The sequence below is a fragment of the Polyodon spathula genome, chromosome 3, assembly GCF_017654505.1.
Source record: "Polyodon spathula isolate WHYD16114869_AA chromosome 3, ASM1765450v1, whole genome shotgun sequence".
Lineage (NCBI taxonomy): Eukaryota > Metazoa > Chordata > Actinopteri > Acipenseriformes > Polyodontidae > Polyodon > Polyodon spathula.
The window spans coordinates 80,845,865-80,870,124 of record NC_054536.1 but is presented as its reverse complement, the minus strand read 5'-3'; the positions used below and the strand labels follow the sequence as shown (position 1 = coordinate 80,870,124).

Genomic DNA, 24,260 nt, shown 5'->3' with positions numbered 1-24,260 from the left:
CGGCAATTTGTCTAAATCAGATTGGCAGATTTTACCAGAATTGAAGTCAAAATAGATGCTATAGTCAAACGTGAAAGTATCTTCAATTTTTTACTGGTGTAGTGTTATTTTCAGGTATGCATTAAAACACTGTATTCCGTGCACTGCGTTTGCTCAAGCACTTCGAAACAACTTCCGCTAAGAAAGCAGGGAAGGGCAAATTCAAATCTGGTACATTATGCTGTTTTTTGTGTTTTACATTTTTATGGAATTTATCATTTTCCAGTCTGTTATATCATTTTTAATGCAATTTATCATATTTTTCCACCTTTATGAAAATAGCATGCAAATATTTATCATATGCAATACATTGGGATCTTGCACTTTTTTTTTTTTACTTGCACAACTTTGTGGTGGACTTCACGTGAATTGTTTTTTTCTTTTTAGAGAAACAGATTGCAAAAAATAAAATGTATAACATGGTAAATGTACTACTTTTGACAATAGGAAAACACCTATCAGATTACACTGGATTGCATCTGTACCAAAATCTGATTGCATACCTATAAACTTCACGTACGTGCAAACAGTATTCCAATTCCAAAAGAAAAGACGACAATGACAGGCAAGTTGAAAAAGGCATGCAAATAGAATCATATAGCTAGAAAAACAACAAATTGAACAACATTTTTTTTTTTATTATTATTATTATTATTATTATTATTATTATTATTATTTGTACATTTTTCCTGAGGGATATCAGACAACGTCCGTTAGGTAAACTGTTCCCCCACTACTACCCCTAGTTTAATGAAAATTGATTTGCGTTTGCTTCAAGGACTCGGACTCAAGGTTTGAGGACTTAACTACAAGTCTGAACTAAATAAATATTACAAACATTGAGTATATAGGCAGCGATATCTACTGACAAACTTATATTTGATGTGTGGCTTAGAAACCACAATTTGTAATTAAAGCACACACATCTAACAAAATAATTCCAGTAAATCTTATCTAAGATGTATGATCATCACTTCTTACATTATCTCACATTCTACATTCAAACATGTATTTGATTAACATTATCTTTTCATAGCATTTTTAAACAATACGTTACCTTGCACCATCTTCCCATGCCATGAAAAAAATCTAATTCACCTTTGCCATAATGGGTGCTTTTGTCAAACGGCAATATATATTAGGTAAGATGTACTCAATTATTTTGTTAGCCTTGTGAACTTTAAGGTGTTGTTACTCCCCAGTTTGTAACCCACTGAAGCCCAGCCAAATTATATAATGTGTGCGTGTGTGTATATTTGACTTATATATATATATATATATATATATATATATATATATATATATATATATATATATATATATATACATATATATATGTACACACACACACACACACACACTGAGCATCAAAAGGAATATATCACTTATATTTGGATAAAACTCACTAGATGTGATCAAAAAATGGCAAACTCTGTTTTAGACCAGGTGCTGTGACTTTTTATTGTACCGATTAACAACTGAAATCACAAAGACACAGCAAAATGATCTGTCGATCTTGAGCAGGTGTTGCGATTCTTGGTCTCCCAATTCGTGGCCTGTCATTGACAGAATGTGTCTCATTACACCATCTCGCCAGGTTTTAAATTGCTGGCTGTGCGCACCCAAGACAGCGAGCCACAGTACGCTGCCCTAGTCCAGCCTCCAACATGCCAATTGCACGAAGGCGCTGCTCTCTTGACAGACGTGGCATATAATTTTTTTTTTGTTTTGTTTTGTTTCCGTGATTTTCTTTGTTTTTATTCAAGCTTGCAATTCAACAACTGAAATCACTCCATATCCAGTCTACAATCAACTGTCTCACTAATTAGGTGATTAAGTGCATTGTGCTTCAGTCATAGTCATTCAAGCGTGTCATGGTCAAGGATGAATGATCGAGTGATTAAAAAGAAACCACAAACATTTCTTCAATGGTCATCATTTATACAGCTTTTGTATCAAAACTAAAATGTCTTATAATAGTGATAAGTTTCTTTTTGATGCTCTGTGTGTGTGTATATATGTATATATATATATATATATATATATATATATATATATATATAATGGGTTTATTATATATATATATATATATATATATATATATATAAGGTTTGAATTTGGGAATATTATTTTATCATAAATAAGAAATATTAATTTTTCTTAGTGTGCATGCTGTGGCATGAGTAATCATAATTGGTCATAACATACTTTATTATTCCTCAGTTGTTTCCCCAAGGACAACAATTGTAATACATACTGTTAGAATAAAACACACCCATATGAATTTGTCATGCATATTTTTAATCCTGTTCAAGCTCCTGTTAATCAGTCTACACCCTAGAGGGAGCTGACATGAGGCAGAAAGATGAACAATCAAAACTATGACGTGAAATTTTCAGTTAAGTGAAATGAAAATCACTGGGCAACACTTCTAAATGACCATGGATGTGAGAATGTTAAAATACAAATTTTATATATATATATATATATATATATATATATATATATATATATATATATATATATATATATTATAATATAATATATTATATTATATATATACATACACATATACAGAGATAGAGAGATAGATAGATAGATAGATAGATAGATAGATAGATAGATAGATAGATAGATAGATAGAGACACACACACACACAAAGTGTACAAAATGTTAGGAAAACCTTCCTAATATTGAGTTGCACCCCCTTTTGCCCCCAGAACAGCCTCAATTCGTCAAGGCATGGACTCTACAAGGTGTCAAAAGCGTTCCACAGGGATGCTGGCCCATGTTGAATGCCATGCTTCCCACAGTTGTGTCAAGTTGGCTGGTAGTGGATCTCTACTCCGAATAGCTCGTTCCATCTCATCTCACAGATGCTCAATTGGATTGAAATCTGGTGACTGGGCAGGCCACTGCAGTAAGCTGAATTCACTGTCATGTTCGTGGAACCATTCCTGGACAATCCTAGCCTTGTGGCATGGGGCATCCTGCTGAAAAAATCCATTAGCAGATGGATACACTGCTTCCCTGAAGGGATGCACCCGATTGGCAATGATGCTCAGATATCCTGTGGCATTCAAACGTTGCTTACTTTTATCAAGGGGCCCAATGTGTGCCATGAAAACACACCCCACACCATCACACCACCACCAGCCTGCAATGTTGACACACGGGATGATGGATGCATGTACTTTTGGATGGATGCATGTAGTTTTCTCCATACCCTGTCCTCCCATCAGCGTGAAACAGCAGGAACCAGGATTCATCAGACCAGGAAATGTTTTTTCCATCCTCCAGTGTCCAGTGTTTTCGCTCCTTAGCCCACTGCAACCGCAGTTCCTTGTGTTTTGCTGAAAGAAGTGGAACTCTGTTAGGTTGTCGGCTGTCATACCCCATTCGTGTCAAGGTAAGACGAGGTGTGCATTCTTTTATGGGTCTTTCGGTACCAATGTCGTACTGGACTGTCAGTTGACTAACTGGAGCCCGTCTGTGGCTCTGCACAATTCGTGTCAGCCTCCTTTGGCCTCTTTTATCAATGAGCCGTTTTCGACCACTGGCCTGCCATTGGCTGGATGTCCTTTGGGTGGTGGACCATCCTTGATACACACGGGAAACTGTTGAGCATGAAAAACCCAGCAGTGTTGCAGTTCTTGATACACTCAAACCGGCGCGCCTGGCACCTACTACCATACCCCATTCAAAGGCACTTAAATCTTTTGTCTTGCCCATTTACCCTCTGAATGGCACACATACACAATCCATGTCTCAATTGTGTCAAGGCTTAAAAATCCTTCTTTAACCTGTCTCCCCTTCATCTACACTGACTGAAGTGGATTTAACAGGTTACACCAATAAGGGATCATAGCTTTCACCTGGATTCAACTCATCAGTCCATTTCATGGAAAGAGCAGGTGTTTTTAATGTTTTGTACACTCAGTGTATGTGTATATAAGATATTTTGGGGTTACATGCATCAGTAAGTAATGTGTTCAGTTGTAAAACTCTACAGCCTGAACAACATTTTAATCTGTATGTGCTTTGTATTGAAATATTGTACATTATACTCTTTTTTTTTTTACATTCTGTAGTATATGCTATTACAGTCTCATTCTGCAATATTTACATATTTGAACAGAATACTAGTACAATATAACTACTGTAAACTGTACTGTAAATCTCACCTAACTTCTATTTCCATAACTTTGTAAATACAAAGCGTACTCTATCGTTAGAAAGTTTTAAATTCACTGAGAATATGAAAGGATACATGCCAGATAGTGGTTAAGAAAGTCATGGTCTGATGCTGGCATAGACTGGAAGAAGCTTTCTCTATAGGCCTCAAACCAAGGTGTTGTTGCTGAAATGAAAAACAAAAACTTTTTTAAAGACAAATAACTTTTTTTCTTTGGTTTTAAATGTTTCACTCAGTGGGTAAACCTAAGAGAGAATATATACTCAGCCAACGTTTCACAGAACAACAAAAATGAATTATTATTAACACTTTTCTCAGCAAAACTTTGCTGTGGTTACAACTTAGACTGGAACACTTGAAAGCAATAAATAACTGGAATCAGGACTGTTAGAGAGGAACGCAAGAAGAATCTGAGGAGATAAAGAATCACGTTAGCTGACAACAGGCTGAATGTGTTACTTCATAATGCTCCGTTAAAAAGTATAAATATCAAATGATAAAAGTAAAAATGTAAAGCAAGCCTCTACACAATCAATGCATCATTATTATTAGGGGCAATATTAAAATATACTTACATTTGCAAAAAGGTTTGGTACAGAACCCTCTGCAGTGTTTATAAGAAACACATTACCTTTGCTGTATCCCATGTTGTCTATATCGCAGAATATTTTTTAAAGCATATTCACGACTTATCCAATATTTTTATTCACACATAAGGAACAGTAAATCAACTTGGGAAATGATTTTTTTTTTCTGACGTTACTTGGGATCGTTCACCAGGAGAACGAACATTTTTCTAAACATCTCAGTGTATCCAGTTCATGCTTCCTCCTGCAACAATGCTGCCGCTTCGATTAAAATGAGAGGCATAATACAGTAACAGAAAACCAGCATTATTGCAGGAAGGAGCGTGATTCTGGATACACTGCATTCCTTAGAAGATGATTTTTTCTCCTGGCGCTCCCGAACTGGCAATATGTTTAAATAAATAACACTGCGATACTGACAACATGGGACACAGGAAAGGTAACGTGATGCAAGGTGTTCTGTAACAATGTGCATTACAAACTGATAACAAAAAACACACAGAAGCTTGGCTTAGGTAACAGAATAGTAATGCAGGTTTCTAAACTCAAAATGCAACAAAAAGACAACAGAAACATACATAACATTCATTGCACGTAAGGTTAAGGTTCAAAAGCCAACTTATTTTTCAAAAAAACTAAAAAAAAAAAAATCGTGTGATGTACAGTACAGGAATGTTACCAATTTAAAAGCCATTTTATAGCTTTTTGAACATCTGGCCTTTGTGCAACTTAACCTTTCTACACGAGCACTCCACCTACATCACAACAAGTAATGTACAGAGAGAGTGAGAGACAGAGAGATACAGAGAGAGAGAGAGACAGAGAGATACAGAGAGAGAGAGAGACAGAGAGAGACATACAGAGAGAGAGAGAGACAGAGAGAGAGAGAGAGAGAGACAGAGAGAGACATACAGAGAGAGAGAGAGACAGAGAGAGACATACAGAGAGAGAGAGAGACAGAGAGAGACATACAGAGAACCGTTTATACACAAGAGAATCAAGTTAGCTACTGTAGGCAGCAAGTTTAGCTTCTGTAGGAAAATACTGATTGGGCACAGGGATAGGGGTTTAAAACTATGGGGGAGTATGAAAGCCCCACACCAATATGTGAGAATACCTGTGAAGGACTTGGATGAGTTCAGTTGAGTCAGTGTTTCTTTCCAACTACTGTACCAAGGAACACTAGCTTTAACTGAGTGATCTGATGGAAATAAAATGCCACATTATTAACCTAATTGGGTACGATATTGCTTAAAATGATTTAAAAAGCATACAAGGTAGTCTGTTTTTACATTTGAGAGTTGAGATTATCTTTAAAGTACAAACCATACCTTGGTACTTTATTTCGTATATTCATAACAGCAAGTCTTAAATTTTTTTTTCAAAATATATATATATATATATATATATATATATATATATATATATATATATATATATGGATGTTTACATATACCGAGTGAGAAATAAATTAGACAGTTAGGCCTAGATAACTGTCTCAAAACATTTTAAATTATTATTTTGCATACACAGACATTAATTTAATACTTCCTGTACTACGCCTATTCACAACACAACTACATAATCACTTTAATTACACTGTGATTCTGACTTGATTAAAAGGGGTTAATAATGGCATTAAGCAGAACTATAAAAGTCATCAATGAAAAAATACATATTATACACAAAGTAAATATAAGATTCACAGACAATAATGATAAATGCTTTTTCATTATGTATGAATGCCGATGATATACAAAGGTTCTGTAACGAAACAGGAATTAAATTGCTTCAGCTCTCCCAAATGAGGCTTTGGAGAAAGCACATTTTCAGCAATTCTTATGCAAGTCTTTGTAGATCTTGTTAACTTATGACAGATCACCAGTATGTTCCCCAGTTGACTGTTATACAAGACAAAAATGATGCATTCCCTTTTCTGGTTCTCCAGTGTATTTCAGGTTGAAATAATTGGTCCCTTAATTATTCACATTTATCAGAGACAAGCAGAATTACTAGCAGTCAATTATTATTTCATCATTTTTAAAGACCACATTTACATTTTTATTGCTGGTTAGTTACTAAAATCTGAAGGAGGAAAACTAGTAGCACTTCACAATAACTAACAATCCCTCTGATCTGCTGTATGAAGAGTTACAAAGCAGCCTACAGCTGATTAGCTCACAGAGAGGCTCATCAAAAGTAAAGGAATTACTGGAATGACTGAACAAAAGAAGCAGTGTATCAATCCATTCATTAATAACTCTGTCATAAATGTTAAGCAGCTGTTAAATCACTTGCAGCTAAGTTAACAGCGTTAAAAAGGTAGTTATTTTAAACTTAGTTGTGACTCATGATGTCAGTCAAAATATGATCATTTAACAGAAATGCAGTTTTAATTGGAAGGGGTGATTAATCAAGCCTGGCTATGTGCTTATCTTTTTAATCTTTCAAATACATCCAATACAACTAGATTATGCAAAACCTACATTCAAATTAAAAAACAAAGCCATTAAAGAAGTGAAACCTCTTCAGCACCAGAAAAAGGAGACCAGCGATACATTTTTAAAGCCTTGGTTTTCACTCATTTGAACTGACTGTTCACTGACCTACAACACAGTGCAGAGTTCCCCCTTTATAAAGCTGTAGTCAGGAGCCATAGTTAAGAGACTGTGCTGTTTGTGTTCCGCATTACAGTGAGAATACCTGTGCTAGTGTAATGGCATTATGGGGTAAATGGGAGACATGACCGTAACGCCGTATAACCTGTATAAAGGGCAGCCTTATAAAAGGGGGAGCACTGTATTAGGGATGGGAATTTTAAACGTTTAAACTCTAGTGGTAAAACATTTAAAAATAAGCTAGATGTATAACCGGTCACGTGACAAATGTCAAAACGCATTTTATTAATTAATTTTAGTAATTTATCATCGGTAGTCTGTCGCGTATGAGACTGCTCTGATGCCACAGTAAGGGCGGCTATTATAAAAAGGAAGGGGTTTGGCAATTGACTCCAAGCAGCTTTTCTAATTGGTGCAACAGAAAGATTGACATTAGGGTGGGTTTTATTCTCGGTCGAGCGGGCACTTCATTGGTGCACTGTGTGTGTGTTTATGCCTGTAGTAGGCGTGGTATGGTATCAATTCCACGGCGGGGTTAAATAACGTTAATGACCGGCGTTTTTTTTTCTCAGTTGGTTCTATATTTAAAATGGCATCTCTACACAAAGGAAGCCACGTTTGGAAATATTTTTAGGAACCGGACAAGAACCGTGGTATGTAAATAATTATGCCAAACAAAATTGCCGTACTACAAAAACACGCTCAATGCTTGAGTTTGAAATGAAAACATTCAGACTGTGGATGGAGTTTCTGAAGGCAATAAAAAGCAAAGATCCAGAACATTTGCTATAGATTTGGCCGAACACATTATCCCCTATAAGGACAGTGCAGTTTTGAAATCAATGTAAGATTATCCCAATACTGTCCCGATACATAAAATAGTAACAGCGAGGCTGGAAAAACTTAAAAAAAAAAAAAAAAAAATCATGCTGCAGCTGTTCGTACAAAACTTTCAAAAAGGGAGAAAAAGTTGCAGACTTACTACAGACTCGTGGATCCCATTCCCCAATCTTCCCATAGGCGGGAGGCTTTTTTCACTTTAAATTGTTCTGTATGATTTAGGACCAAACAGCCATTTATGTTTAGTACAGTTTTTATTTGTATGTTGGAACTACTGCACTAAAAGCAAAGGACCCCTGAGACACACTTCAAACAGGTAGTCCAGGCATCTCTTTACAGTTTAATGTCAAGTTGTGTGGATACATGAATTAGAATACTTTACGTTATTTTCTAATATTTGACCATATACAATTAACGGCAAAAGAAAGCAAACACTATATTAATTACTTAATATATTACTTGCCCGTGTGTTAATTTGGCACTTGAAACAGGACTTGTGGCAATGTTTGGGAGGTTTATGTTTTTATGAGGTTTAAACTTTTTTTTCAGTTGTAAGCACAACTCGCTTTTGCGCTGTACAGTGGGTGATGTTAGTCTCAATTTTTTATTTATTTATTTTAAACCACATAAATTTGGGGCAAAGTTACTTTTAACACACTCACAAAAAAAAAAAAAAAAAAAACCCAAATATTGTTTGGTTGTTGTTAGATGAACCTTTAAGAAACACACTATTCTAAAAACATTACACTATCTGAAAATATGTTCAATATGTATAAAGTTCTATCTTCACTAGCAACCTATAAATACTACAACCATAAATACAAACATTTCAGTATGTACTTTGATGTGTAGGTGTGTTGTGTGTGTGTGTCTTTTTTTTTTTTTTTTTTTTAACTTTGTAGTTAAGCAATGTTATTTGCTTATTTAGGGTTATTTGGTCCCGACAGTCATAGTCTTACATTTATTTTCTCAGACACACACACACACCCACCCATACCAAATTTGTGACTGTAACGTTTCTCAAATTTTGCAATAATTTTAAAAGGTTTTCGTGTAGGGATGTGACATATAATTACACACCCAAAAACACACACACATATATATATATATATATATAGAATATATAATATATATATTATATATTATTATATATATAATATATATATATGGTGCCTGACTTATGGCTAAAACACTTAAATGTATACTTGTAAAGGGTCAATTTATTGATGGCCCTTTAGCTTTTAATAGGATACGGAGATATATCTGCATTGTTTTATGCCTTGTGACTTACCACTGATATTGAGATCATAATCTCCTGCTGTAATCACATTAGCTGCTAATCCTTCTGCCGGCTGGCTGACCGAGACAACTTCATTCAACATCTTCCGAATGGCAGCCGGTTGAGGTGGCTGGGTGACAATATTGGACACATGTATCTTCAGATTTTTGATTACTTGGATCTGGTTATTAGGATCTCGCATATGGCCTGAAAATAAAAAGGAAGAGTTGCAAGTGAACACGTTTGCACATGTTGTGATGATGTGTAATGAATTTGGTCAAATTATAGTACAATCCATTTCTGCTAAACAGAAAAATAAAAACACTTTTCTCAATAGTTTACAGCAAGTGAGTGCATTACTGTATTTAAGTTAACCAAATTTCCATAACAATCCATCCTTTCAAATTTGTCATCAGTATACATGTAAAATTAACATTTGACTTGGTGTATGACTGACATAACACAGAATATATTGAATTTAGAGAAATACATTTAATTATTTTCTATCCATAACTCCAAAAACACACAATCCATGCAAATGAAGCACAATTGTCAAAGACTATGGATTCAACCATTTGTAGTATTTATCTAAATAACATGGGTTGATGAAACTGTACTGGTATTGAACTGAAAGCCTTCTACAGTGACTACATGAACGACTATACCCAGAGTTGTCCATCTCTTAATCTCGCCTCCCATCTTTCTAGGGCACATTTTGACATTCGAAGGTTCGGAACACATTACCAAAAGGAAGATTCGAACCTTGGATGGTACTAATTTGAATAATTTACTGGTGACATCACCGTAGCTACTTGTGTATTAATCATATAATTTTACAGGTAATCTATACAAAAATGGAATAAAACATTCCCATGTAAATACAAAGTATGTTTTATAGAATGGTAATCAAGTTTTAATAACTTCAATAAAAATACACTTTGATTATTTACACATAACTGATGCTGCTTGCGATATACAGTAAGCTTGCATTGCAGCAGCACCAACTGCAAAACAAAGCCTTATTTAGCAGCCACAGTCACATTTTACTACCACTAAAAATATAATAATAATAATAATAATAATAATAATTGTCTGCATTGTAGTTCTCAGTGTGGAGAACTGGAAAACATAGATTGCACGGTTGTATGTTTGGCTGAAATCCATCTCAGGCTTTCTTGCAGACTGCTTCACAAGCACAAGCAACTGTTTGAAAGACGTTAGTGGCTGCTGACTAAAATAAATGACAGAGATAAATGACAACCTTGATTTTACTCTTCTTTAACCATTCTGAAGTGATTTTGATGTGTTCTTTGGATCGTTGTTGTGTTGGAATGTCCAGTTGCGCTTTAAACCAAGTTTTGTAGCGGAGGGTTTCAGATGATTGGCCAGAATCTTTTGGTATGCTATGGAATCCATTTTACCATGTATTGGAACTAAATGTCATGTGCCATTATAGGGAAAATAGCCCCATAGAAGGATATTACCACCTCCATGCTTGACAGTAGGTACGGTGTTCTATTATTTGTACGCCTCAACAGACTTTCTCCAAATGTAAGTGTGACCAAATAGGTTGACTTTTGTTTCATCGCTCCACAAAACCTTTGACCAGAACTCACATCCATTATTCAAATGCCGTTTTGCAAACTTTAAGCGATTGTCCTTGTGACATTTTCCTAACAGTGGCTTTTTCCTTGGCCAATCTATTTCTTGTAACACTTTTTCTTCATCCACAAAAGCAAAACTTTTGCTATAAAAGATTTTTCCTAAAATTCGGTTTGAGAAACTTCTAGAAATTATACATTTCCAATGGGGTATGTAAACTTTTGACTACAACTGTATGTTTATTAAAAAAAAAAAAAGAGAGAGTTGTTCTCGATGTAAGTTTGATAATAATTAGTGCTGGGGACAAATATCTGAATAGTCAAACAAATATTTATTTATACGTATTCGGACACAAAAATCAGATGTTCGTATTCACTAGAAATAACAAAAATACCTGGCAAAAGAGCTCTGTGATACGCAAGATAAATATTAAAAAAATGAAATAAATAAAAAAAAAAAACACTCAGCTCTTGAGCCTCTATTAAAGTTTTACACAGCAAAAAGTAAACAAACCAGATTATGTGTGCACGCATAGTGGAAGGTCATCTGGGTCAAAAAAGTATTGCGCTGCTTTAGAGCGAATCAGAATCTCATGGGACAGAAAAAAGGCAAGCACGTAATTCTGAAATGCCTTGCTTAAACAGTGGCCAACTTGCTGGAAATGTGGAGTGATTCTTATATAGATTGTACATATTTTCAGGGCATGAATTTAAGTTCATGTAGGGCAAGGCAATATTGCCTTCAATGGGAAAGAAAATCCATGGTAACCAAGGCAGATCTAGGGGACAAAGAGGCAAAACAAAAATCCAACCCAAGGGTACCAAGGTGATTTCGTACTCATTCATAAAACAACTAAAAATAAATACAACGAGCCGATAGTGATCAATACTTAAGCGGGGATTGCTGCATGATCTGAAAAAAGTAAAAAAAAAAAAAAAAAAAAGGCTATAGGGAAGTGATTATTTTTTGTCAAACAAATAAAATGATAAAGGATGGATAAAGGCATCTGCTAAGTAATTAATATATTATTAATAACAACTATTATTATTATTATTATTATTATTATTATTATTATTATTATTATTATTATTATTATTAATAAAATCGTAATTAATAACAATAAAGCAAGCCGCATTTTAATTTGTTGGGGGCCATAATATTTATTCTGCTTAATGGTAAAATTTGGGCACTCGATTCAAGAAAAAAGTGGAATGCTGCTTTTGAACATACACATTCTAACCCCTTTCATGAAAGCACACATTACTAGTTAAAAAACAGAACTACTGTGTTTTGATTACTAGTGTTCTCTACAACTTGTTTCATAATGTATGTCGTAGCTACTAGCTCCCTGTGTAAGAATTTGAACAAAACTAATTTACTTACTGTGTTCATATTTAGTTTGGGAGTTTCGGAGGAATAACCCAGCAACGGTCATTTAAGTGTCCATATAAATTAGCAATTTATATACATTGAAGACCCAAAAGGAGTTATAATGCGCATTGCACATTGTGTTTGAAAGTATTGCCATTTTAAGCATAGAATCAGATCTCCTTATACCACATATGATCATAGAATATATTTGTGTAATGTGATATACAATAGGTGATTTTTACTAAGATGTAAATTACAATATGCACAGTATATATCTGAAGGATATTCATAAATCTACAGATCGCTTTACTTCATTTAGTATAATGTGGTCCTATGGAACATTCTTATTTTACATGTTGCTAATTTGCTCTATTCATTAATTAAAACAGTATTTTTTTTTTTTTTAATGTACAGTATAAATAAACAGATACTGGACCAAATTCTCACTATTTAAACATTTGAGAGGGGACTGGGAGGGGGTGAGATTTGTCGGTGAAACAGCAGTTGTTATTATTTGATGTTAGTATTGGGGGACAAATTGATGTACACCCACTTCCTACCTCAACATCACATCAATTCTGGAACACTTAGCTGCCGCTTTAGCCAGCTCTTCTTCCTTCTTTCAATTCACTGCTGGTTTGGCAGTGCTCACAGTTGGGAAAAACCACACAACTACAGTGCACTGCCGGACAACAACTCTGTGACTGAAATCCCTGGAACTTAAGCGCGGTCAAATTCAGTTCAGTCTTACAACTAAAAGCGCCCCTCCCTCTGTTATCCCTTTATTAACCAATGATAACACCGTGTAACAATTTTTTTTTTTTTTTTCCTGGTTAGTAAGTATTATTTCCTAATTGCTTATGCCTCAAAAGTATAGAAAATGGCTATTATTCCCCACAAACTTTGCTTTTGTGACCAGGGCAGTGATATTTCAAAATATCACTATTTCCAATGGGAAAACGGGCAAATGTGTGTCTTTTCGTTCACATAAAGTCAGAAAAAAACAACATAAGTAATACAAAAATGACTACAAAAGACTTAGAAGTGAGTAGTTTTTCGAGATTTACGATTATACACCCATGCACTGCCACCCACACGTTCACAAGAATGTACTAAAACGAGATGCAAATCAAAGTTTTTTTTCCCCACATTCATTATCAATGCCATTTCCACTTTTGTTTTATTTGAAGTGTGTAAAGTTAAAGTTCAGTTTTTGATTTGCTTGTTCAGCTACAAAAAGGCACAAGTAAACCTCATGTTATTACCTTATGAAAACGTGTCTATGGCCAGTTTACTATGAAGAAACAGCAATGGCAAGGAATGAAAAAAAAAAAGTAAAAAATATAATTTTTATTTGGCATCGTTTGTTTTGTAGTTAATTCACTGGGGTAAAGTAAGGCCAACACAATGTATTCTTTACTCCTGGGATATTTTTATACTTTAATGTGCTACATAGTGTAACGTCTTGCTGTAAAGTAAAGGCACACACACAAGGGCCACGCCCCCCTGCAGCTATGCTCTCTGCATGTGTTCTGAGCAAAATCATGGCTTTTATTACTTTTTGAAAACGAACAAATATATAAATTAGACACGAATGTCTGAAAATCAAATGTTTGTCCCAGCACTAATATTAATTAAGTTGATAGAGGTGGAAGGTCCACCTTCCACTTCTCTAGAGCTTAGTGTCTTCTGGCATGGAGAGCAGAACACGCACAGTTTGGAATTTTGCTTTTCTGGATTCTATTTGCTATCCATTCTTTTAAACAGAAAACAAAATTAGGTGTGTAGATTTTAGGGTTTGTTTCTTATTGTTCTTGTAAAGAAAAAGCACAAAATTTAATGAATTAAGATGTGTACCATAACATTAAGACTTTGTACTTTATTGGGACCCCCAACATTTCCTCTGGCACCTTCAGACTTTTTAGTTGAGAGTCCCAGATCCTCAATGGGATAAACGTCTGGGAGAGCCCTGCAGCATACATAGTTTAAAATCACCCTTGCTCGGCTGAAAACAAATTAAGACTAAACATTGTAGCTTATTATTAAAACCAAGTAATTTCTGTGTTAAATGATTTTGTAGCTGCACTATCAGTAAAATAGCATGGTCTACAGTACTGCTAATTGACGTACAATAGAAGCATACAAACAATGCCACCAGTATATTATTTGAATACAATAAACAGTGGTCCAAACTATTATGGTAACTTGCTAAATGTAGTGGTTTGAGTAGTTGGTTACTTGATGTAGACCTTCAATCATGCACTTGTGCCTGTACATAAGTTTGTAACTTCACACATTCTGTTATTAAAGTACATATTTGGAAGAATGTGTTTTCTAAACATTTACAAATAATTTCTAAAAATGACTATTCTTTTTATAATTTCTCTAAAGAACAGGATTCACACCCAAAGGCCCTTTTCACGTATTGGCTGATAATAAAGTATTTTACAAAATTAGATTAAGTGATTAACATATGAACACGATGGTATTTCCATTTAGTCCCACAGTAAGTTAAACAAGATCACAAGATCACTGTGTATAGCTAAACACATGTTTTAAATTGTCTAGAAACTAAAAGGGAAGTACAGTGTAGTTTGTACTGCAGTTTGGTCATGTGGCATCATGCTCAGAGAGCCCTTTTGGAGCAGTAAATATGTGCATTGCTCAAAGCTCTCAGTGACTCGTGTTCAGATGCATTTTCTAAAACTTTTCAAATACAATAGCCTCTACAGATACCTGTCATTTTATATGACTCTTTCCCTGTAGGATAATAAATACCATTCCCAGCTCCTTGTAACACATACTTTATTGCAGGGCGAGTTTAATACCAGAATACAGACCTGCTTCTGCAGTTTTAAAGAATTATGGTTAGAACATATCTCATTGATAGCTACAGTTTTTATTGTTTTATTTGTGCGTGTGTGTGTGTGTTGTAACTTGTCACCAACATACTTATGTTATCATTGTAATCAGCAAAACATAACACACTCCAACAGTTTGCTAATAGTTATAAATTATGCCTCTTCAGTACTGACATATATTGTGTAGTAGTTCCGTCTGCAAAACCTCGCATTTTTGTTCTTCAATATAAATATGTGTATGTTTTTATGAAAAAAAAAAAAAAAAAGACTTTCTATTACATTTCAGCCAAGCTGAGGAAATCCATTGCGGCGGCAAGAAATATAACCAAGTCTGTGTACTAGAGACGAGCTCGTCTAGTTTCGTTTGGGCCTGTTCTACTACGGACACAGAACATCGTCATGTATCACAGGACTGCAATTGTATATCTACTCTGTCAAAATGATTTCATGGGTAGGCTGTTCTGATATCAATGGTCCGTCTGAAGTAGCAGGATCTAAAACAGGAGATGGCCTGGTTTGTTCACAAGTAGAATCCGGACCATTTTCCCCTTCCTGTCATTTGTCTGGTTTGTGTCAACACAACAGTCGAATGAGAAAATTCCTCGTCGTACAGTTGCCAAAGACATCAAAGCACTTTAGCTGACAAGTTGAAATGAAAAATACAAACCTTCTGAGGTGAGCCGGCAGAAAGGCCTGACCAGCTCGGAGAAATTCAGGTTGTTTTTACGAGTCACTTGCTCTGCATCTTCGCTGCACAAGACGGCTACCATAGGGACAAATGAGTCCTGGATAAACTCCTGCACAGACTGGAGACACTGAGCCATCGCGGATAACGCGCGCTGCAGTTCAATCTCTAATAACAAATCACAGATCTCTGTTTATTGGTAAACTTGAAGCTCCTGAGTTGAAAACAACTCCCGTCTACTGACAGTCAAGGGAAGCCATGTTAAATTCTGGAGTTGCCTGCTGATCGATTTCTGTCCCATGCAGCACCGCCGCTGTCATGTGACACGACTGGGCCCCTTTCAAAGCAAACAGCAACACACATGACATTACAAATTCACTACCTCCTATTTAAATTGAAAGTACTGTTACAAGTTTGTACCTATAGTTTTAAAAACTGTAAATATTACATCACACGCTAATCCGGTTTACAGTACAGCATTTGCAATATTTTATTTTTAAAAATTTAAAAAAGAAAACCATACGCGTTAGCTAATGACGTAAACTACTATTGATAAGAAAACAATTATGAATATTCTGACATTTTGGAACACACATTCTTGAAAATAACTAAACGTCACATTATTGCAAAGTGAAACATGGAGATGAACGGTGGATTATTTGGAATAATACAATTACAGAAATTAGGACATCAAAAACGAATTGTTTTGTTTCGTTATGCGCTGTTATAAAATACAGATGTTTCACATTACAAAATAACTAAATATTGCAAAACAGAAGGCAATCTATACGCTTACAAAGCAGAACTGGACCTTAGTGTGATCTCATTTTTCGTGAACTTGTCAACATTAATAATAGTACTGAGCCGGTTATGAAATTTAGATGATGGATGTACGATGCAGTTGCAAGTTATGTTGAAATGTACTGTTTTTTTTTTTTTATTTGTTTGTTTTACTAAATAGGGACTAGAGACTTTAAACAGCAGAGGGTGCTGTTATCCTGTTTTCATATAGTTTTAATGTATTCCCCAGGATGGTGCCTGTATCTCTCTCCATACAGGGGGCTAATTCAAATACTGCAGCTGCACCAGCTACAATGGCAATTTATCTATGGGGAAACTTAAACGAACAAAATCGTAAAACCAAAATCTTTATACAAAATATGTAGTACTCAAGTAAAATGGCAATCAAAGAACTTCAAACCAAGTACACACTGATTAACCAAACATGAGAATGGTTTTAGCAACATAGTGCAGAGTCGGGTCTCGCGGACCCGCTGAAGAGGACTTGTTGCTATTGCAGTCTGGTTCCAACCAGGTCCGCTCTTTGCCGCGCGCGGACCCTATAGAAAGCTGCAACCTGCCCGCTGACAATGAGAGTAGCAGTAGCAGTAGCAGTAGCAGTAGCAGTAGCGTCATTTTCGAACTAAAGTAACGATTTAAAAGCGCCATTTCAATTCTACTATAAACGGATTTTCCAGCTCCAAAAGAATCTTTAGAAGTGTTTCCATTTTCCCCACTGGAACAGACTACACGCCGCTGCCACACTGTGCTGTGAATGATTATTTAGCATTATAGAAAGCTACAAATTCTTTGAAATGCAGATTCTTACTGTGTGTGTGTGTACTGTTGGTGCATCATAATTTCACACTAGAGGTTTCTCACCATAATCAGGTGTTATGTTAAAATATTTAACAGGCAGATATAATGTAGTTCATGAAATTAGAAATGTGTATTGTTATGGGTTTTTATTTATTTATTTATTTATTGGTACAGACCAATTCTTTATAGCGTTATTTCCAGGGGGTAAAAAACAGATGATAATAATTTTTCAGAATCACCTTCTGTACCATTTACTGACTTTCAGCAAAAATAATCTTCAGATACAGGGACTTCATTGCTATCTAGTAAATATGGTACATAAAAGCTGAATTTCTGGGAAGTCTGCCAAATATACTAATAATACTAATAACATGTTTCAGTGCTTTTTATTAGCTATATATTTATTGTATTAATAACAACCTTTTACAACCTTTGTCCTTAAACCACATTTTCCATGCTTACAGCTTTTATGTACAGCAGTTAATTGTACACAACACCATAAAATTGTTATATGGAAAAGATGGGTGCTGTGTTCTCTGAGGATACAGTAGTGTAGTGAGTCAGGCTTCACATAGCTTTCTTTGGGCTATATAGAGGCCACAGAGCGTTTAGTAAAGAGATGGAGAAGCAAACACTGATGGTGCTTTTTATAAGACCATAGACAGCTGATAAATACATACATTACGTTTTGAGTCATGGACAAAATTGAAATAAAAATAAAAAAATCATATTCAGAGAGTACTTCCTGTAAAACAGCACAGAAAGTGTAAATGAAACCAAACCTGTGCACGCTTGTTGAGCAGAGCATTGCGGTTGGAAAGGGGATTTTGCTTTCTCAAACACATTCCCAGGCAATCCCTAAAATAAGATTATTTTGAGACTTCAGGGGGCGGTTTTTCAAAACGTAATCTGGATCAAGTGATCCACATTTTGTGATCGAGATTCCTTTAAAAACAGAACGAATTTCGTAACTATAATTATTTGTAATGTGGATACAAGTAATCCAGCAATGACATTTTCTGGAAAAAAAAAAAAAAAAGATCAAAACGATCGAGATACAAACATCTAGAACATAAAATATCGCAAAACAAAATCCAGATCACTGGTATCCAGATTAAAAGTTTATGAAAACCGACCCCAGTTGTTTTCATCTTGCCAGGTATGGAACTAATACATTGTCTTGTTTCTGCAGTCGATAATACTGTAGCGATCTCGGTTAAAAGTAGGCAGGCGAATCGCACAGAGCGAGGCGATCCACATCAAGCCTCGGACACACATGAGCGGCGCGCGGCAATACCGCTTTGGACACATCAATGGTTTTGAATTGGTAATAAAAAAAAAAAAGAAAGAGAGCCCACCACCTCACAGCACTGTACAACAACCCAAAAATGTATTATTGAGCTTGTACTGCTTGAACCCAGAGTGAACGACCATGTCCATCTCCAGAATTTTTTTTTTTATCAGACTCTAACGTAAGCTCCCATATCAGAACACCACTCAGAAATATTTTCCTTTTATTTACCTATGAATATGTATGTAAAATATTATATTTATTTTGGGAAATGTGAAAGCCTTTTTCAACAAAGAAACTATTATATATCCAGCACTGTGCTTAAAAAGACTGAACTGTGGTACTGTATCAGTGGCGGAGAAAGAGGAAGATGGGCCCCAGTGCAGGACCTTATTGTGGGCCCCCCTCCCCAAACATTAATTTAACCCTTATTTATAAACATCAAACCTACCAAACCAAGTGTTCGATATTGAGCTATATTTAATTGCCGGAATATTAGCATGTATGAAACAGTACGTAATAAGAATGTTTTCTACTCGCCTACTTTATTTTATTTTGCGTACATCTTTACATCCAGCACTACACCATCTTTTAATCATAAACAGGTTTAATCACCAATCCTACCAGGATTCCCCAATTCTGCGATCACATACATTATTACAGAATTCTCAATTCTGCACAGACATTTGCAGAAATTTTCTCACATATGAAACAGTTTATTATTATTATTATTATTATTATTATTATTTATTATTATTATTATTATTATTATTATTTATTAATTAATCATTATCAAATAATAATTACAACAACTGTGTTTTTTTTTATTCTTAGTTTATTTTGTTGCCCGCAGCAGCACCCAACAGCTTCAGTTTAAACTATAGGATGAATCGTGCACACAGAATATAACTGCAAATGTCTGTGCTGAGCAATACACCAAAACCTTCCATGAAGACGTGCCTCCTACCAGCCTCCGGGGGAAAAGTTAGGATAATTAAGACATTAGCGATACCTGTTAAAATGAGGGAGGATACAATCTGAATTACTGGCACCGCACACCGGCAGCTACAGTTGTACAAATGTGTAACATCTGCAAATATAAATGTGAAGGATATTATCATTATTAAAAAATAATAATAATAATAATAATAATAATAATAATAATAATAATAATAATAATAATAATAATAATAATAATCTAAACTTTCAAACCCCTCTCGGCCCTCTGAGTTCGCGACCCCTTGTGCAGTTGCACCTGCTACACCTGCTATTGCTCCGCCACTGTACTGTATACGTAGCTATACATGGTATAGGTACCGCTATTATTAAGGAAAAAAGTGATCACATTCTTCGAAATTGTATACACAATCAGTCGGCAGGCAACTGGTTAATTACTTGACGTGCATATCTGACAAATGATACAGGATGTCACATAACTGGATTAATGCGGGGTGTAATCGGTTAGTATTTGTTTTGGATCATTCAATAGACCCTTAACCAGCGTCTTTGAAATTCTTATTTTTATAAGCAAATAGCTCGGGATGCTGAGAAACCTCAGGTACCACCAGCTCCTCCATGTTGATGGATATTCAAGTTCATCAAGACATGACATATCCAACACCTGACTAGCTAGACCGAGATTTGATGCTGCAGGAAAATGTCTGAGCAGCAAAATTCCACTCACCCAGTGATATTTTGCTGTTCTAAAATCCTCCCGCTGCGACACTTTTCCGCAACGTAATTTTTTCATCAATGTGTGTTCACTCCAATTGAAATAAAAGGTGAGCAATATGTGTTGAATTTTGTTGCTCCCCGCTAGCAGTGCCGCGCCACACATGTGGGTCCTTGTCTACAGACGGAGGGCGGGCGCGAACCCGGGACCTCGCACACTAAAGCATAGTGCTGATAACGCTGTACAAAAGAGCCTTCTCCTTTGCAAGGAGCATATATCTTCATGTGTGATCATGTCACCTACCAGCCTTGCTGCTGCCTTCCTCCATGCAGTCTACACTCTCCCCTGCCAGCCTCAAGTCTGCCCTGGACTTGCTCACCAGGTTACAGTCCAAAGAGTGTGCCAGGGTACCTGTGCCCACTGCTGACACCAATGTAGCAATCTCAGTTAACGCAGGCCCCGGGACCTCTCATACTAAAGCATAGTGCCGATACCACTATACAAAAGAGCCTGTGCGAAAGGTCCCGGGTTCGCTCCATCCCTCCTGTGTGTGGATCGCCTCACCCTGTGTGATGTGCCTGCCTGCGTTAACTGTGATTGATACAATACTGTATCTATCTATTTCAGTTGTGTATCGTCATTTTCCAGGAGTTACACATGCTTTATATATATTTCACTGGATATACACAGTACACAATTCAGATAGAGTGGGGAAGTTTAAAGGGTAGTTGAAGACCATTAACGCCTACTCTGGCACCAATGAACAGTCCTGGTCCAGGGTTTTTAACAAACCTGGCCGTTAGCATTAGGTTTCAGTCATTTAACACAGCAGTCACCTCTGTCTGTTTACATTGGTAATGTAAAAAAAAAACAAACAAACCATGGTTAAGCTCAGAAAGGAATGGTAAAACAAGGAAAACCCTTTGGGGGCCTTGGATAAGCATGAACATGGAAATATACTAAGGTAAATATGGTAATACAATGTAACTGTAGTACAGTATATTGTAAGAATAAAAAAACATAACTGGGTACACCTTCCTATATATGTCAATATTGTGAATATAAAGCTTTTGCAGATAGCTACAAATCTATCAGGCTTTTATTTTTTCATACCGTCAGAAATTTAAATGACCAGTTCTTTCTGGTATTGCCCAAAAGAAAAGATCTAGAATTATGATGCATGGAGGCAGCTCCTGAGAACTACTCAAATTAAATACCAGCACAGAAAGGAATTACACTGTGTTCTGTACCTTGTTCTGTGTTTTGTTCTTCGTGTGTTTATTATTATCTACACCGGAATTAAATCCTCTGGAAGCAGTCTAGCGGGAGTCCGTACCTATGTCACACTTCACACATTTTTCCATATATCTAGAGAATTGCTTATCCAATTATCATGAAATTTGATATAAACATTATTTAACATCAGTTTTGGAGAATATCAGATTCTGAGGCTATATGGACAAGTCTGTCTGTCCGTCTATCCATTTATCTATATGTTGCAGTTACATCTTTGCATATATCTGGAGAACTGCTTGTTCAATTGTCATGAAGCTTGGTAGTAGCATTTAGCTTAATTTATTGCATGGTTTTGATGCCAAAAATCTATTGCACAAAATTACTTGTCTAAATATAGTGTAATACAATCTACATAATACAAAAAATAGGAAATACGCTGCTAAATTACACACATATAAATTGTATGTATGTCAGCGTTCTGTGACATTTCACAAACTGCTCAAGCTTTTCCAGAACCCCTGGGTATAATTTATAATTTACTGTGATTTTGTTCTGCATAGACGTATATATATATATATATATATATATATATAATATCTATGTATTCTATAGAGGCTAAAGGGAATTTTAACATGACATAAACATGTTACAATATCTACAGGTATCAGCTTATTTGGATGAAATTAAGACGCTTATATTAGATGCCTTCTTTTTTATAAAACCATAGGCACACTGTTTACAATCTGACTGCCAGAGGTTTTGTCCCGGAAAGGCTGGTGAAATCGCAGTCTGCACCGTCTGGCCCTCTTTTAACTACTGATCTATACCATAGTATGGCCAGCGCTGGTTACTCTTGACAGGGATATTTTTTGGTACATCTTGGCTGCCAGTGTTTTGCAATGGAAACTCTTCCTTGTTTGTGGTGGAATCAGGCTCAACCATTTTTTTTTCAGTTGAAGACATTGGAAAGTCCCAAATGATGCTTATTATTTAATGTGTTCTTATAAGGATGTTCAAAGTGCTATATATTCACTGCATATTTATTTTACTCATTTACAACTCATACTTCTGCTGGTGTGGTAAGGAAAGTCATGAAACCTCTCAAAAACAGTTAAGATATTGAAAGCACATACAGTATGAAGCCTTTATTATAAAACCTTTACCCTCCTTTGATTGGGTGCCCTACCAATATAGTTACACAAAACAAGCCACAGAGTTATCTTTACCATATTCTTCAAATATTATACATATTATTCTCCACAAATTATATTTTAGGCTCATTGTTATTATGCTATAATACAATCCTGTTGTATAAATAAATAAAGCAAAAGTGTATTTATGTAGTTGAATAACTTCATTCAGCACAACAGAATTACTGGGAAAATTGCAGTTTCAAACAGTTTCAAGCACATGTAGAGTTTGGTTAATTTAGGTTTAAACCAGACATTGTACAAGTTACAGATCACGCCATAAATGTTCATGGAGTGTTGTAGATATTTTATTCCTTCAGAAGCTTGATGGTTGTTTGGACATCCTAATTTCTGGAATAACTCCCATGGAATATCCTTGATTTTATATTAAGTAATACTAAAAATTCTAATTAATACAAAAAAAAGTTTGAATAATACCATTTTGAAACCATTATATTATGTTGAAATCTCTAGTAGAACCATTAGCAGAGTACAGTATACAGTAACATTACCAATAATGCACAATGTGCAATGGGTTGGAATCACCCTGATACATTGTACACTGATGCAACAATTCACTGTGTGCATGATACTACAATACGTTGTGCGCATTCGTTTATACCATTTCGATACCTTTGTTACTGGTGCAGGATGCTAAAATGCCACATACTGTATGAATGTCTTGGTTTACCCATAAACACATCACCACTGCATTGCTATTGAAGACCATATTGTAAAGCCACACAGTGATTCCGAAACCTCTGGATACCTTGGCACTAGCCTTAGGGATACTGAAAGATTGTTTTCTCTCTCATGAAAAGCTTAAAATGAGAAAACATGGCAGTATAAAATAATGTATTCCACATTAAAAATCTGTATGTCTTTCAAATTATTTTAAAGCTAGTTTTACAGGCCCTGGCACTGTTCATTAACCGTACTATAAATATGATAAACAAAACAAAAAAATATCGTAAATCTAGTACTGTATCTCTGTACTGTATCAGCCGGGGGTCAGGTTTTTCTGTACAGATTTTGCTTTTTAGGCCTGCTTGCTTGACACCTTTACCATTTTCTACACCAGACCAGTTTTGAGCAACGAGTCAATGATATACTGCTACTCAATTGTAATTATAGTACTGTAAAAACATTTTGCAGTTTAATATTAGAATTATGTGAGTGTGGTTGTGTGCTTTT

At 35.5% G+C, this 24,260-nt stretch overlaps 1 protein-coding gene across 2 annotated transcripts in view; it reads right to left on the bottom strand.

Moving 5' to 3' along the window:
• Window positions 1–16,374, bottom strand: part of LOC121313480 (trafficking protein particle complex subunit 8-like) — a 65,181-nt gene extending 48,807 nt beyond the window's left edge. Inside the window, exons 1-4 of one of the 2 annotated variants that reach the window (XM_041246083.1) lie at window positions 16,061–16,374; window positions 9,572–9,766; window positions 5,940–6,023; window positions 4,311–4,400 (exon numbers count right to left, since the gene is read on the bottom strand). In XM_041246083.1, the coding sequence (XP_041102017.1) occupies window positions 4,311–4,400; window positions 5,940–6,023; window positions 9,572–9,766; window positions 16,061–16,217 (526 nt within the window). In that variant the 5' untranslated portion in view covers window positions 16,218–16,374. The remainder of the gene's footprint in view (window positions 1–4,310; window positions 4,401–5,939; window positions 6,024–9,571; window positions 9,767–16,060) is intronic. The other variant, XM_041246084.1, reaches the window with a different exon arrangement.
• Between the last annotated feature and the right edge of the window lie 7,886 nt (window positions 16,375–24,260).